This window comes from Neofelis nebulosa, chromosome 13 (genome assembly GCF_028018385.1).
Source record: "Neofelis nebulosa isolate mNeoNeb1 chromosome 13, mNeoNeb1.pri, whole genome shotgun sequence".
NCBI lineage: Eukaryota > Metazoa > Chordata > Mammalia > Carnivora > Felidae > Neofelis > Neofelis nebulosa.
The window spans coordinates 33,047,986-33,062,393 of NC_080794.1; the positions used below are offsets into that span (position 1 = coordinate 33,047,986).

General features: G+C 35.2%; 1 protein-coding gene across 3 annotated transcripts in view; it reads right to left on the reverse strand.

Moving 5' to 3' along the window:
* The window catches only part of CTNNA3 (catenin alpha 3), a 1,807,132-nt gene that overhangs the window by 1,296,366 nt on the left and 496,358 nt on the right, over nucleotides 1-14,408 (reverse strand). For all 3 annotated transcript variants that reach the window (XM_058696469.1, XM_058696467.1, XM_058696468.1), the window contains one exon: nucleotides 11,092-11,355. In XM_058696469.1, coding sequence (XP_058552452.1) covers nucleotides 11,092-11,355 — 264 coding nt within the window. The remainder of the gene's footprint in view (nucleotides 1-11,091; nucleotides 11,356-14,408) is intronic.

The following is a 14,408-nucleotide window of genomic DNA, read 5'->3' on the forward strand; positions in this document are numbered from 1 at the left end:
AACATCATAAAGGCCATATACAAAAGACTCACAGATAATATCATCCTCAATGGGGAAAAACTGAGATCTTTCACCTAGGGTCAGGAACACAACAGGGAAGTCCACGCTCACCACTGATGATCAACATAGTACTGGAAGCCCTGGCCTCAAGAATCAGACAGCAAAAAGAAATGATATCCAAACTGGCAAAGAAGTCCAACTTTCACTCTTCACAGACAACATGATACTCTACATGGAAAACCTGAAAGACTCCACAAAAAACTGCTCAAACTGATACATGAATTCAGCAAAGTTTCAAGACATAAAATCAACATACAGAAATCAGTTCCATTTCTATATACCAATAATGAAGCAGCAGAGTCATCAAGGAATTAATCCCCATATCAAGCTCTGGGCTGAATGCGGAGCCTCCTAGAGATTCTCTCTCTCTTTCTCTCTCTTCCCCTTCCATTTGTGCATTCTTTCTCTCGTAAGTAAGTAAACATTTAATAAAAAAGAAACAAAACAAAAAAATGAAAAAAGAGAGAAAGGCAAACAAAGAAACAGACTCTTAACTACAAAAAAACAAACTGATGGTTACCAGAGGGGAGGTGGATGGGAGGATGGGTTAAATAGGTGATGGGACTTAAAAAGGGCACTTGCTGTTGATGAGCATTAGGTGTTGTATGGAAACTGTTCAATTGCTATATTGTACACCTGAAACTGATATTAAACTGTATGTTAATTATTTTAAAAAGAAAACAAATCGTTTGCAAGAAAAAAATGCAGGAAAAAACAAACATGTGGAGGCCAAACAGCAATGGTAGCTACTAAATAACCTATGGGTTAGTGAAAAAATAAAAGAGGAAACCAAAAAATACATGGAGACAAATGGAAAGTAAAACACAATGATCTAAAACCTTTGGCACACAACAAAAGCAGTTCTAACAGGGAATTTTAATGATACAAGCTTACCCTAGAAACAAGCAAAATCTCAAATAAAAAAACCTAACTTTACCTCTAAAGGAACTAAAAAAAGACTAACAGAGCCCAAAGCTAGCAAAAGAAAGGAAATAATAAAGATTAGAATGGAAATAAGTGGACTACGGACTACAAAAACAACAGAAAGGATCAATAAAACCAAGAGTTGTTTCTTTGAAAAATAAATAAACCTTTAGTCAAACTCAACAAGAAGAGGGAGGAATCAAATAAAATTATAAATGAAGGAGGAGAAATAACAACTGATGTTACATATCTACAAAGAATTATAAGAGAATATTATGAAAAATTAAATGCTAACATATTGGACCACATAGAAGAAATGAATACATTCCTTGAAACATACAATCTTCCAAAACAAAATACAGAAAATAGAAACTTGAACAGATCAATTAATAGTAATGAAATTGAATCAATAATCAAAAGACTCCTAACAAACAAATATTCAGGACCAGATGCCTTCATAAGTGAACTCCATCAAATATTTAAATAAGAATCAATACCTATTCTGCTCAAACTATTCCAAAATAGAGAAGAGGAAGAAAAACTTTAAATTCATTCTACAAAACCAGCTTTATCTTGACACCAAAACCAGACAAAGATACTACGAAAAAAGAAAACTACAAAAAAGATACTACAAAAAACAAAAAGACAGTATAAAAAAAAATCTTGATAAACATAGATGCAAAAATCCTCAACAAGATATTAATAAACTGGATTCAATAGCACATTAAAAAGATCATTTACCAGGACCACATGAGATTGATTCCAGGGATGCAAAGGTGGTTCAATATTCACAAATCAATCACTGTGATACATAATATTAACAAGAGGAAGGATAAAAACCATACGATCATTTCAATAGATACAGAAAAGGCATTTGACAAAATACAACACCCATTTATGATAAAAATTGTCAACACAGTGGGTTTAGAAGAAACATACCTCAACATAATAGAGACCATAAATGAAAAACCCACAACTAATATCACACTCAATGGGAAAAAAGTGAAAACTTCCTCTAAGATCAGGAAAAAGACAAGGATGACCACTCTCACCACTTGTATCCATTAAAGTACTGGCAGTCCTAACCACATAAATAAGAAAAAGGAAATAATAAAAGACATCCAAATTGGCAAGGAAGAAGTAAAACTGGTATTATTTCAGATAACATGATACTATATATAGAAAACTCTAAAGACTCCATCAATAAACTATGAATTTAGTAAAGTTACAGGGTAAAAAAGTAATGTACAGAAATCTGTTGCATTTCTACATACTAACAACAAAGCAGCAGAAAAAGAAATTAAGAAAACAATCCCACTTACAAATGCACCAAAAAGAATAAAATACCTAAGACTAAATTTAACCAAGGTGAAAAAGAGCTATACTCTGAAAACTAGATGACATTAATGAAAGAAATTGAAGATGACACAAAAAAAATGAAAACATATTCCATGTTCATGGGTTGCAAGAATTAATATTTTTAAAATGTATCTGCTACCCAAGCAATCTACAGATTCAGTTCAATCCCTATCAAAACACCAATAGCATCTTTCACAGATCCAGAACAAATATTTGTAGAGAACCGCAAAAGACCTCAAATAACCAAAGCAATCTTGAGAAAGAACAAAGCTGGAGGTATCACAATCCCAAATGTCAAAAATATACTACAGAGCTACACTAATAAAAACAGTATGGTACCAGCACAAAAATAGACACATAGACTATGAGAATGATATAAAGATCCCAGAAATGAATCCTAATCTATATGGCCAATTAATGTGACAAAGGAGGCAAGAATGTACAATGAGGTAGAAACAATCCCTTCAATAAATGGCGCTGGCAAAACTGAACAGCTACATGCAAAAGAATGACACTGGACCACTTTCTCATACCATACACAAACTCAAAATGTATTAAAGAATTAAATGGGATACTAAAACCATAAAACTTCTCAAAGAAAACATAAGCAGTAATCTCCTGGACATCACCCTTAACAACATATTTATGGATATGTCTCCTCAGGCAAGGGAAACAAAGGCAAATATCAACTATTGGGACTACACCAAAATAAAATGCTTTTTCACAGCAAAGTAAACCATCAACAAAACAAAAAGGCACCCTACTGGATGGCAGAACATATTTGCAAATGATATGTCTGATAAGGGGCTAACATCCAAAGTATATGAAAAACTTATACAACTCAACACCAAAAAAAATCCAATTAAAAACAGGCAGAGGACCTGAATAGACATTTTTCCAATGAAGACATAGGGATGACCAACTGAACACTTGAAAAGGTGCTCAACATCCCTAATTACCAGGGAAATGCAAATAAAAACCATAACGAGTTATTACCTCACACCAGTCACAATGGCTAGTATCACAAAGATAATAAACAACAAGTGTTGGGGTTCCTTGGTGGCTCAGTCAGTTAAGCATCCAACTCCTGATTTCGGCTTAGGTCATGATCTCACAGTTTGTGAGATCGAGTCCTGTGACCAGCCCTGTGCTGACAGCATGGAGCTAGCTTGGGATCCTGTCTCCTTCTCTCTCTGCCCCTTTCCCGCTCATGCTCTCTCTCTCTCTCTCAAAATAAATAAATAAACGTTAAAAAAAAAAAACTGTTGGCAAGAACACAGAGAAAAAGGAGTCCTCCATGCCCTGTTGGTAGAAAAATAAATTGATGCAACCATTGTGGAAAACAATATGGAGTTTCCTCAAAAATTAAAATTATAGCTACCATACAGCCCAGTAATTTCACTACTGGGTATTTACCCTCAAAAAAATAAAAACACTAATCCAAAAATATAAATGTACCCCTATATTTATTGCAGCATTATTTATAATAGCTAAGATATGGAAACAACCCAAGTGTCCATCAATAAATGAACAGATAAAGAAGGAGTGGTATATATCTACAATGAAATAGTACATAGCCATAAAAATGGATGAAATATTGCCATTTGCAACAACATAAATGGACTTAGAGGGTATTAAGCTAAGTGAAATGAGTCAAACAGGAAAGATAAATGCCACATGATTTCACTGTAATGTGGAATCTACAAAAGCAAACAAACAAGCAAAACAAAACAACCCATATTTTAAATACAGAGAACTAGTTGTTGCCAGAGGTGAGATGAGTGAGGAGATGAGCAAAATAGATGAAGAGGTCTAAGCGGTACAAACTTTTATTTATAAAACAATAAGTCATAGAGATAAAAAGTACAGCATAGGGAATATAGTCAATAATACTGTAGTAACATTGTATGGTGACAGTGACAACACTTATCATGATGAGCACTGAGTAATGTATAGAATCAATATGTTGTGCACCTGAAACTAATAGGATATTGTATGTCAAATATACTTCAACAATTAAAAACAAAAGCTTTGCTCTTCAAGGAGAAGCTGGGAAATGGAGGCTTCATCTCATTTATATGGTAATTTGCTTGAGGTGGAGTTTATGGTGAAAGTATATCTCAGCTTTTCCTACCTGTCTTGATGTGGGTATTTTCTCAATTGCTCAAAGTGCAGGAATCTCTCAACTAGTTTCTGGATTTCTCTCAGAGGTAACTGATACATGTGTAGTTGTTTATTCAGTGTGTTCACAGATAGAGGGAAAGTCAGGAGCCTTCTATTCTGCCTTCTTGCTGAGAACAGAGCTCTCCCTTTTTAAAAAATATTCTTTTTGTTTTTGGTGTTCTTCAGCTTCACTACAGTATGTGTAAACGTGAATTTCTTTTTATACATGTTTCTTGAGAATTATTGGGATTCTTAGCTATGAAGGTTGGTATCTTTCATCAATCCTAGGAAATTCTTAGTATCATTTTTATACTTTCTCTCTTCTGGATCTTATATTAGAATATTTTAAAACTGTCACACATCCTCCATGTATCTTAACTGCTTTTTAAAAAGTATTTTTATTTTTGTGTCTCCATGGTACATTATAAAGAACTTCAAATATATCTTTCAGATCATTAATTCTCTATCCAATCTCCTGTCTTGCCTAACCATTGAATTTTCACGATTATGTTTCTCATTTTAGACAGTTCTGCCTGGCCAATTTTGACAGTCTTTTGTTCCCTCACCATACTCCTCATACTTTAGTAAATAAATGAGTGAATAATGTATATTAAGTATACTACTTTATATTCACTATCATAATTTCAATATCTGCAGTGTCTTAAGTTCTAATTCTGCAGTTTGCTTTCTGCAAAGTCTCATTCATGTGTCTTGCTTATTTGTGTATCTTGTGACAATTCACTTTCCTTAGACCTTTATGAAAATTTTTTGTGGACTATGTATAAAGTACACAGAGAACTTGAGTTTACTTCTGGCAAGTACGTGGAGGTATTGCCAAGACAGGACAATTTAAATTAAATTTTCAGCTTGGGTTTTAGAGGCTATACAGACAACATGAATTCTGACCCAAAATCCAGATAAGGACAGACTTACGGTTAAAAACTTTCCAAGGTATTTTATAGTATTTTTTCTGAGCTACCCAGAGTCAAAGTTAAGCCAGTCACGTCTTCCTACTATCTCCTACTGTATGAGCTCATGTTTTTCTTATTCATCTAAAAAGGTAGTGAAATTTAAGGATTCTCCGCTTCACTCAAGGGATTCATGTGACTTTCCAGATGGCAAGATAAAGGCTTTGTCCTTTGTCCTCAGTTCATGGTCTTTCAAAATCCAAGCTACAGGCCATAATGGAAAAGAAATCCTCAGTATCAGCACAGTGCTATTGCTGGTTTGCTAGTCTGGATGTCTGGCTTTTTGTATCTGGCGTGCCTCAATGAATTTCCCCAATTTACCTATCAGATTACCCATGTATTTAAAAATATTTTATCTATCACTTTTAGTTCTTTCAGTTTATATTTCTAGAAACTAAACTTAAAAAAAAATAAAATAAAATCATATCAAAGGGCTTCTAGACACCAGTGATGCCCATTTTTCTTTAGTTCCTAAATGCTAATCTGATTGCCAGAGGCTGTTTTCTCCCTCAGGTAAACACATTCTTCAAAATTAATTACTCTTGGTAAAAGGCAGCAGGCAAGTGCCTCTTGGCAGTGGCAGGGAACCTAAACTAAAGCTAGATAATAGCCTAAATAGCTACTAAAAGTAGATAACTTTTTCTCTTATCACAGAAAAAAAATCTAAGCAGCCTATCACTTAGATATATTTCTGGTAGTTACCCTCACTAAATCCATGTCCCAATTAAAAATTAAGTACAGCAACATACTCCAAGTACATATGCTATCATTTGGAGAAAGAAGAGGAAAAAAAAGGAGTAAGGAAAACATGTTCTTCCCTGCAAATCACAAAATGACATACAGCATTCCTATATGCTTTCTTTCCTTCCTTCCCTCCTTTCTTCCTTCCTACTTTCAGTTCAGTGATATTCACTTAGCACTTACTATGTATAGGACATTGTTCTAGGTGTTGGGAATACAACAGTGAATAAAGAAATATATGAATGATGATATAGGAATGAATATATTAAAAATAAGAAAATAAATATGACAGTTGTTTGAAATTGAGAAAATACTACAAAACTCTTTTGTTATTATCATCTTTAACACAAGAAGTTCTGGATAATTCTTACAGCCATGATTACAACCGCCACTTTTTCCCACTGCATAAGAGAAAATATGTCTTGGGGCACCTGAGTGGCTCAGTTGGTTAAGGGTCTGACTCTTGATACCTGCTCAGGTCATGATCTCACGGTTTGTGAGTTCAAGCCCCACATGGGACTATTTGCTAATAGCACAGATTATACTTGGAATTCTCTCTCCATCTCTCTCTGCCCTGACCCCACTTGTGCTCTTTCTCTCTCTCAAAAGAAATAAATAAGCTTAAAAATATATATTAAAACGTTTTTTTACTTAATTTTTTTTTAATTTTTAAAAAGAGAAAATACGTCTTAATGGACTTGGAGTTGCAAAGCAATTTTCACTGGCAAAGTTTCTCATTTAAAGGTATTTTTAAAATTCTGTCAATCTATAATTTGACACTTTTCAACTCCTATTCAGTCACAAATGCAAAAAGAACGGTCTTATAATTCACATCAGGCTCTCCAATATATTAATCAGTTTAGCCTGTACAGTGTTCTAATTCAACTTCTATTTTCTCCTCTAGCAACAAATCTCAGGTTTAATATCTACAACCAGCCATGAACCAGAATGAAAGATTTAACAAAGCTTCAGCATCGTAGTTGTTGAATAAGCACTCTGATACATTTCCACACTATAAACATTTAATGAGACTTACTCCCAACAGAGTATTTACTACATCAGTTTATTTCATAGTATTATATTTGCAGAAGCAAGATAGAGCAAAGGTTATTTTGGATCTTTTACCAATACAGCTTCATGTAAATGAAGAAAAATGCAACCATTTAATTTACAAAACCATTTTAGAAAGCTAAATGCTCAATAAATTCTGGTTCAGAGAGACTCTGCAGCTATTTGTAACAGATATATAATATAGATATAGATAGATATAGATATAGATATAGATATAGATATAGATATAGATATATGCAAACTCAGGCATTTTGTACTGGTTTGTACATCCCTAGCTGTAACTGGGACTGATTTCAAAGGTTGTTAAGACAGCATTAGGATTTCTGGGAAATATCTTTCTCCTGCCTCATTCAGAAATGAGTCCACCACTCATCTTGAGAAAGGGAACACTCCATCACTATACCTATTCCCACTCCCATCAAAGTTACACCCCCCCCACACACACACACACTTTCTCCTTCTAATTATTGCCATATATTATCTGTAGCAGCCACTTTCACACTTTGAACTAAATAGAAAAAGGAGAAGTCACAAAAGAAAGAACAATTTGGAAATATTCCATCTTCTTCTATAATCCTAAGAATATAGAATAAGTATCCAGGATAAACTGGGTATCTTATCCCTTGACATAATTCTGTTTTTAGTTCTGTGAAAAATATGATATACAGTCCTATCAGTCCACTTTAGGTCACCATACCAGCTACGCTCCAAATACAGAGTAGTTCTATTTAAATTACTCAGGCACAAAGTCCTTTTCACTAAAAAAGTATTCCATCTTTTGGACTTGGTTACATTTATAATTTCTCTGATGGTTCGTACAGATTAAGAATCTTAGCATAAATTAAGGATGTTAAGTTGTATCTGTGAGAATTCAATACAACACGGAACTTAAATACCTTCTGGAATCAGAAAGACTAGATCACATTCTAGACACTACCACTCACTAGCCTTCTGATTTGAGCGAGTTATATAACTTCCTTAAGTCTCAGTTTTATTTTCTGTGAAACAAAAATTAAGGATTTATCTTATAGTGACACTGTAATAATTAAGTAATACATTTATGTTAACTGTTTAGCTATGAAATAATGTTACATATTAATGTATGGGGGACCTAACATTCTCCAGCATCACTGGTATAAAATTAGTAAGAAAGACAATCTTTCCCTTGAAAACAAGGAGTTTTCAATCTTACTATGAAGAGAACACATGCATCTAATAGACAAGTTTATTAACAATTAGATGGAAAACAATTAGATGATGGGTACTGTTAAAGAGTCACCACTAATTTTCTATTTTACTTAGTTTCTAGAATTTTCACATAGATGCTAATTATTATGAACTTAATAATAAATTTTTGCATGGATGCCAATAATGAGGAATTTAATAATTTCAGATTAGAAATGAAGACATCTGTTTAAAGACAAGTAACTAAAGGAAAAGAATAAAGGTTACTCTAAATTTAAATAAATTATATTTTCATAAGTTTGTCATGAAAGAAATAATGTTAAGAACAATAATAGGAATTATATGTATTTAGTTTATATTTTAAATTACCAGTAAGACTTTAGTAATTTTAATTGCATTGATTTCATTGTGGAAAATTTTGCCTTCAAATAGTCATCTCCACTAATGATAATGAGAGTTAATATTTAGTGAGCACTTATTATGTACCTGTCACTCCTCTAAGCATTTTACATGTATTGTTGATTCACTGATTCTGACAAAACTACGATGTAGGCCTTATTGTTAATCCACTTTAGAGATGAGAAAACTGAGAATTAAGTAACTTTCCAAAGTTCATGGAACGCTTAGGTGGCTCAGTCAGTTAAGCATCCGACTTTGGCTCAGGTCATGACCTCACATATTGTGGGTAGGAGCTCGGAGTCCGGCTCTGGGCTGACAGCTCAGAGCCTGGATCCTGCTTCTGACTCTGTCTCCCTCTCTCTCTGCCCCTCCCCCATTTTCAGTCTGCCTCTCTCTCCCTCTCCCTCTCTCTCTCTCTCTCTCTCAAAAATAACTAAACATTTAAAAAAAAATTTTTTTTAAGTATCTTTCCTAAGGTCACATGGGCAACAAGTCCACAGCTGAGAGAGAGGCCCTGGCATTTGGGTTCTAAAACTGTTATTTTTAGGCACTACACTATGTTGCTTTTCATCAAGCAACTGTGTGTCTGACTTGCATAGTTAATGATCTTTGACATCACACTCGAATGTCTGATAAATATCTCAAGCTAAACCTGTTGAAAACTGAGTTTCTGATCTTCCTCTCAAAACTGGCTTCACCCAGTGTTCCTCATCATGGTTGATGAAAACTTCATCTATCAAGCTGCTGAAGAAGAAAAACAAAACAAAAAAAAAACAACAAAGACACAAAACCTTAAGATTATTTGTGGTAGACAGGGAGGTGTACTGTTCACATCTCTCTTCTGTGTGGGACTTATTGCTGAGTTGTGGGCTGTTGGGAGTAAGGCCAGCAGATGGCCCCCAGCTGTCAGTTCCCACAGGGTCTGCCTGCTCCCTCTTCCCTGTGCCTGGACGTCATACCCTTCCCAAGACAGGGTGACCTGCATCTATCACCTGATGGAGGCAAAAAAAAAAAAAAAAAGCCTGGCTATGTCTGCCTGAGAAGGTACACTAAAGGGTAACCCTTCCTCTCGAGCTCTCTACTGAGTGGTCTACACTTTGTGGGTCTGGCCCACAGGTAGAATTCTTCCTCTGCTCAATTTGCTCCCTCCCTCTTCCCTTCACACATGTTAATTCCTAAAAACACCTGTATCCCAAACTCTGTTCAGTGTGTGCATTGAGAAGATCCAGCCTGAAAGATCAGCCATAGCTCCTCCCTTTCTCTCACATCCCACACTAGTTCTGTCAAATCTAGTTGGCTTCATTTACAAAATTTAGCTTTAATAATCACTGAGGCCACCTTGGTCCAAACTAAACTGTGAGGTGGAGTGAGTTGGTGTACGTAAACATAAGGATGGAACCCGTATTTCTATAATAGTTTTCTGCCTGGTTTTTCAGCTTCTTCTTTGGTTCCCCCCTCAGTCTATGTTCTTCAGGTAGCCAGTGTAGTCCTTCTTAGATTCCAGTGTCATACCTCTGCTTAAAACCTTACAATGGCTCCCATTTAACTTGAAGTAAAAGCCAGAACCCCCAACAACCCACACAGTTCTCTATAACCTGGCCCCATTGGATCTTCTCAGTTCAGCTCTGACTCATCCCCTTACTTTCCACTTAGGCACCCTGATGTCTGTGCTGTCCTTAAACAATGGGGATATGCTTTTAAACCTTAGTTTTAGATATCCATCTGCCGAATTATCTAATCTCCTTCAAGCCTTCAAGTCATCTCACTTTCTCAATGTAACATTCTATTTACTTATCCACAATGTTCATTGTTTTTGTTTTTTGCTTATATTTATCTGTTAAAACGTAAGCTTCATGAGGGGAGTGCTCTATTATATCCCAAGCACAAAGAAAGTGCCAGTAATAAGTATTTGTGGAATGAGTAAATCCTACATTTCATAAATTGATCCATGTAAACTAAAATCATCATTTCAATATAATCAACAATCTCACTTTAAATTCATTGACTTCCTTGGAAGAAATATAAAGGAATCAGAAGTCTACAGATAGAATATTTTCCTGCCAATCAATTCATTGGAAGATCCAAGGCAACGATAGAGACTGATTAAGTAACTGGATTTTTATTTACTCATAGTCTAAACTCCAACACAGGTCTGAAAACCCATCTGTTTATTTTCATATTGGGGTACATCAAATCACATTTTACCTTTCTCTCCACTTACCTCAAGCTCATCAAGGGCACTTCCCAGGGTGGCTGCCTTAGATTCCGGTGGGGCAATCGTATTCTGGATGCCTTGTGAAGCATTTGAAATTACATTGAGGGCATTGTGAATTTCTTCACAAACTGTGTCCTTGCTGGCTTTAAGGGAAGCAACATCAGAATGTTCCAAACAAGCTGAACAAATTGAATGCAAGAGCGGGGAGTTCTCCTTCAGTGAGGCCCGGGCCCCTGCGATTTCATCCCTCTGATTTGGAGATTTTAAGTCCTAAAGAAACACATACGAAGTTTCTTTACAATGGGTTATAAAAGAAAGATTTATATAAAAATGTTCCATTTATCTGTCAATATAAATGAAAAGATAATAGATGCTAAGAAGTCAGGTATAAGTTAAAATCCAGAGCATCAATTATTTCTACACTCCTTCAGATTCTGTTAAAAATTCTACAATAGGAAAACTGAGCCAATTAGCAAATAAAGGTCACAAATGGTGCAGATGTATAATAACTAAGCAGATCTTACATTTGTCAGTCATATCTTGCTTATAAGTCAGAAAAATACTCTGGCATTCACATTATTAAGTGCATTATAAGAGAGCCTGAATTACAAGGATGTTGATTACCTATTTCCATAGATGCTTATGATTGCATTTAACCTTTTCATTAAAACTAAACTGATTCAGTTAAGAATATTAAATTGAACCTCATACCATTCAGCTATTTTTCATTCTTTTTCAGAAATACTTATAAATAATTTAATCCTTGATCTTTTTTCTTTGACATTTATTCAAAAAATAGTTACTGAGCACTTAGTATATGCTAGCCCTTGTGCTAGATGTCAAGTGTACAGAGGTGAATAGTCCTACAAGGATCTTGTTCTCCTGAAGCTTATGTTCATGTTTGAGGGGGTAGGAGACAATCAACAAACAATAAACAAGGTTAACAATTGCGCGAGACAATTTCAGGCAATGATAAATGCGATGAAGAAAATACAAAAGTGAAATGTCATAGAGACTTCTTTAGCTTGAGTGGTCAGAGAAGATATTTCTGAAAATGACATTTGAAGTAAATATAAATGAAAAGCATTCCAAACAGTGGGAAGACAGGGAAAAGAAAGTCCAATATAAGTGATAGCTGATCAAAACTAGTCAAAATACCATGAAAAAACCTGGCAAACACTACATTAGCCAAGTGATAAAGGTTAACATCATCAGTAATATCACATGAGTATCATGTACCCCTTGACATACTGTGACAAGAACAGCACTTCACCTCACTGGTATTCTCTCCCAAAGTCCACAACTCCAGCCTAATCATGAGAAAAACAATAAAGAAAACCAGATTGGGGAACGTCCTATATGGTACCTGAGCAATATTCCTCAAGACTGTTAAGGTCATAAAAAGGATGGTACTGATAAACTGTCACAGACCAAAGTATACAGGGGAGACATGCATAACAACTAAATGCAATACGATACCCTGGATTGGATCCTGGAACAGAAAGAAGACATTCATGGAAAAATTTGTGAAGTTCAAATAAAACCTGTAGTTTAGGTGACAGTAATGCGTCAATGTTTGTTTGTTCATAAGTGGCAAATGTAAGATATTAACAACAGAGGAAACCAGGAGAAAGGCAGAGGATAATTCTCTGTACTATCTTTACAACTTTTCTGGAAATCTAAAATCATTAATATAAACTAAAAGTTCAGTTTTGTATGCCATGTTTATATATAGCAGCATTATCAACAATAGCCAAACTATGGAAAGAGCCCAAATGTTCATCGACTACTCAGCCATCAAAAAGAATGAAATCTTTCCATTTGCAATGACGTGGATGGAGCTAGATCGTATTATGCTAAGGGAAATAAATCAATCAGAGAATGACTAATACCATATGATTTCACTAATATGTGGAATTTAAGAAACAAAACAGGTGAAAATAGGGAAAGGCAAGGGGAAAAAGAGAAGAGAGGGAAACAAACCACAAGAGACTCTTAACTATAGAGAAAAACTGAGGGTTGATGGAGGGAGATGGGTGGGAAATGGGCTAGACTGGAGATGGGTAGTCAGGAGGGCACTTGTGATGAGCACTGGGTGTTGTATGTAAGTGACAAATCACTGAATTCTACTCCTGAAACCAATATTGCATGTATGTTAACTAACTAAAATTTAAATTAAAAAAATAAAATAAAATTTAAAAACTAACTAAATAAAAAATAACGTGCTTGGAATAAAGACCCAGCACCTAGTAAGTCTCAATATATGTTGGTCACTCTCACCATTACAGGTAGGGGACAAGAAGTTATTAGGGATAAATGACAGGATTGGGATTTGAACACAAAGTCTGTGTTCTGAACTAGGGAGCTTATGGCTCTTAACTTGGGACTAGTAGTTGCCCTGCCTTCCTCTTCTCTTCCAGGGCCAGCTTTTCTCTCAGCCTTAACTGACCTTAATATGAAAGTTAAGTATGTGTATGTTGTATTCATCAAATAATATTTTGTTTGCTCTATCATTCATTAATAAAGTGAATGGAAAAACAAAAACATTCATTTTAAAGAAAACTAATTCAGGGGCGCCTGGGTGGCTCAGTTGGTTAAGTATCCAACTTCAGCTCAGGTCATGACCTCGTGATCAAGCCCCTCGAGTTCAACCTCAAGTTCAAGCCCCGCTTTGGGCTCTGTGCTGACAGCTTGGAGCCTGGAGCCTGCTTCAGATTCTGTCTCCCTCTCTCTGCCTTTCCTTGTTCATGCTTGCGCTGTCTCTCTCTCTCGCTGTCTCTCTCTCTCTCTCGCTGTCTCTCTCTCTCTCGCTGTCTCTCTCTCTCTAAGAAAAACATTAAAAAATTTTTTTAAAGAAAATTAATTCAAGAGACCTTAACAATAGCTTATGCATTCCATATACAATAACTTATATAATCTTTATAAAACCTCATGATAGATATTATCTCCCATTTTAAAGGTAAGAAGACCAAGAAAGACTAAGTTCCTGAGCCAAGTTACAGAGCTAGAATGTGGCTTTTCTTGTATTGTAACCCAAGGCAGCGTGACTGCTAAGCCATGATCCTAACAACTATATCATACTCTTTCCTACACTGGAAGGATTTCCTTTATTCGTTACTATACAAGGACGAGGACTTATATAATGGCACAGTTTATAAAGTACTTCTAGATAGTATCTTATTGATCATCACAACACTCTTTGAGTCAGTAAGGCTGGTGTTATTAACCCCATTTTAACTAAATACGTATTTAGTGTAAAGAGATTAAGTGTAAAACAACTGAGATCCAAACCAAAGTCTTCTGATTACAAATCCCATGCTTTT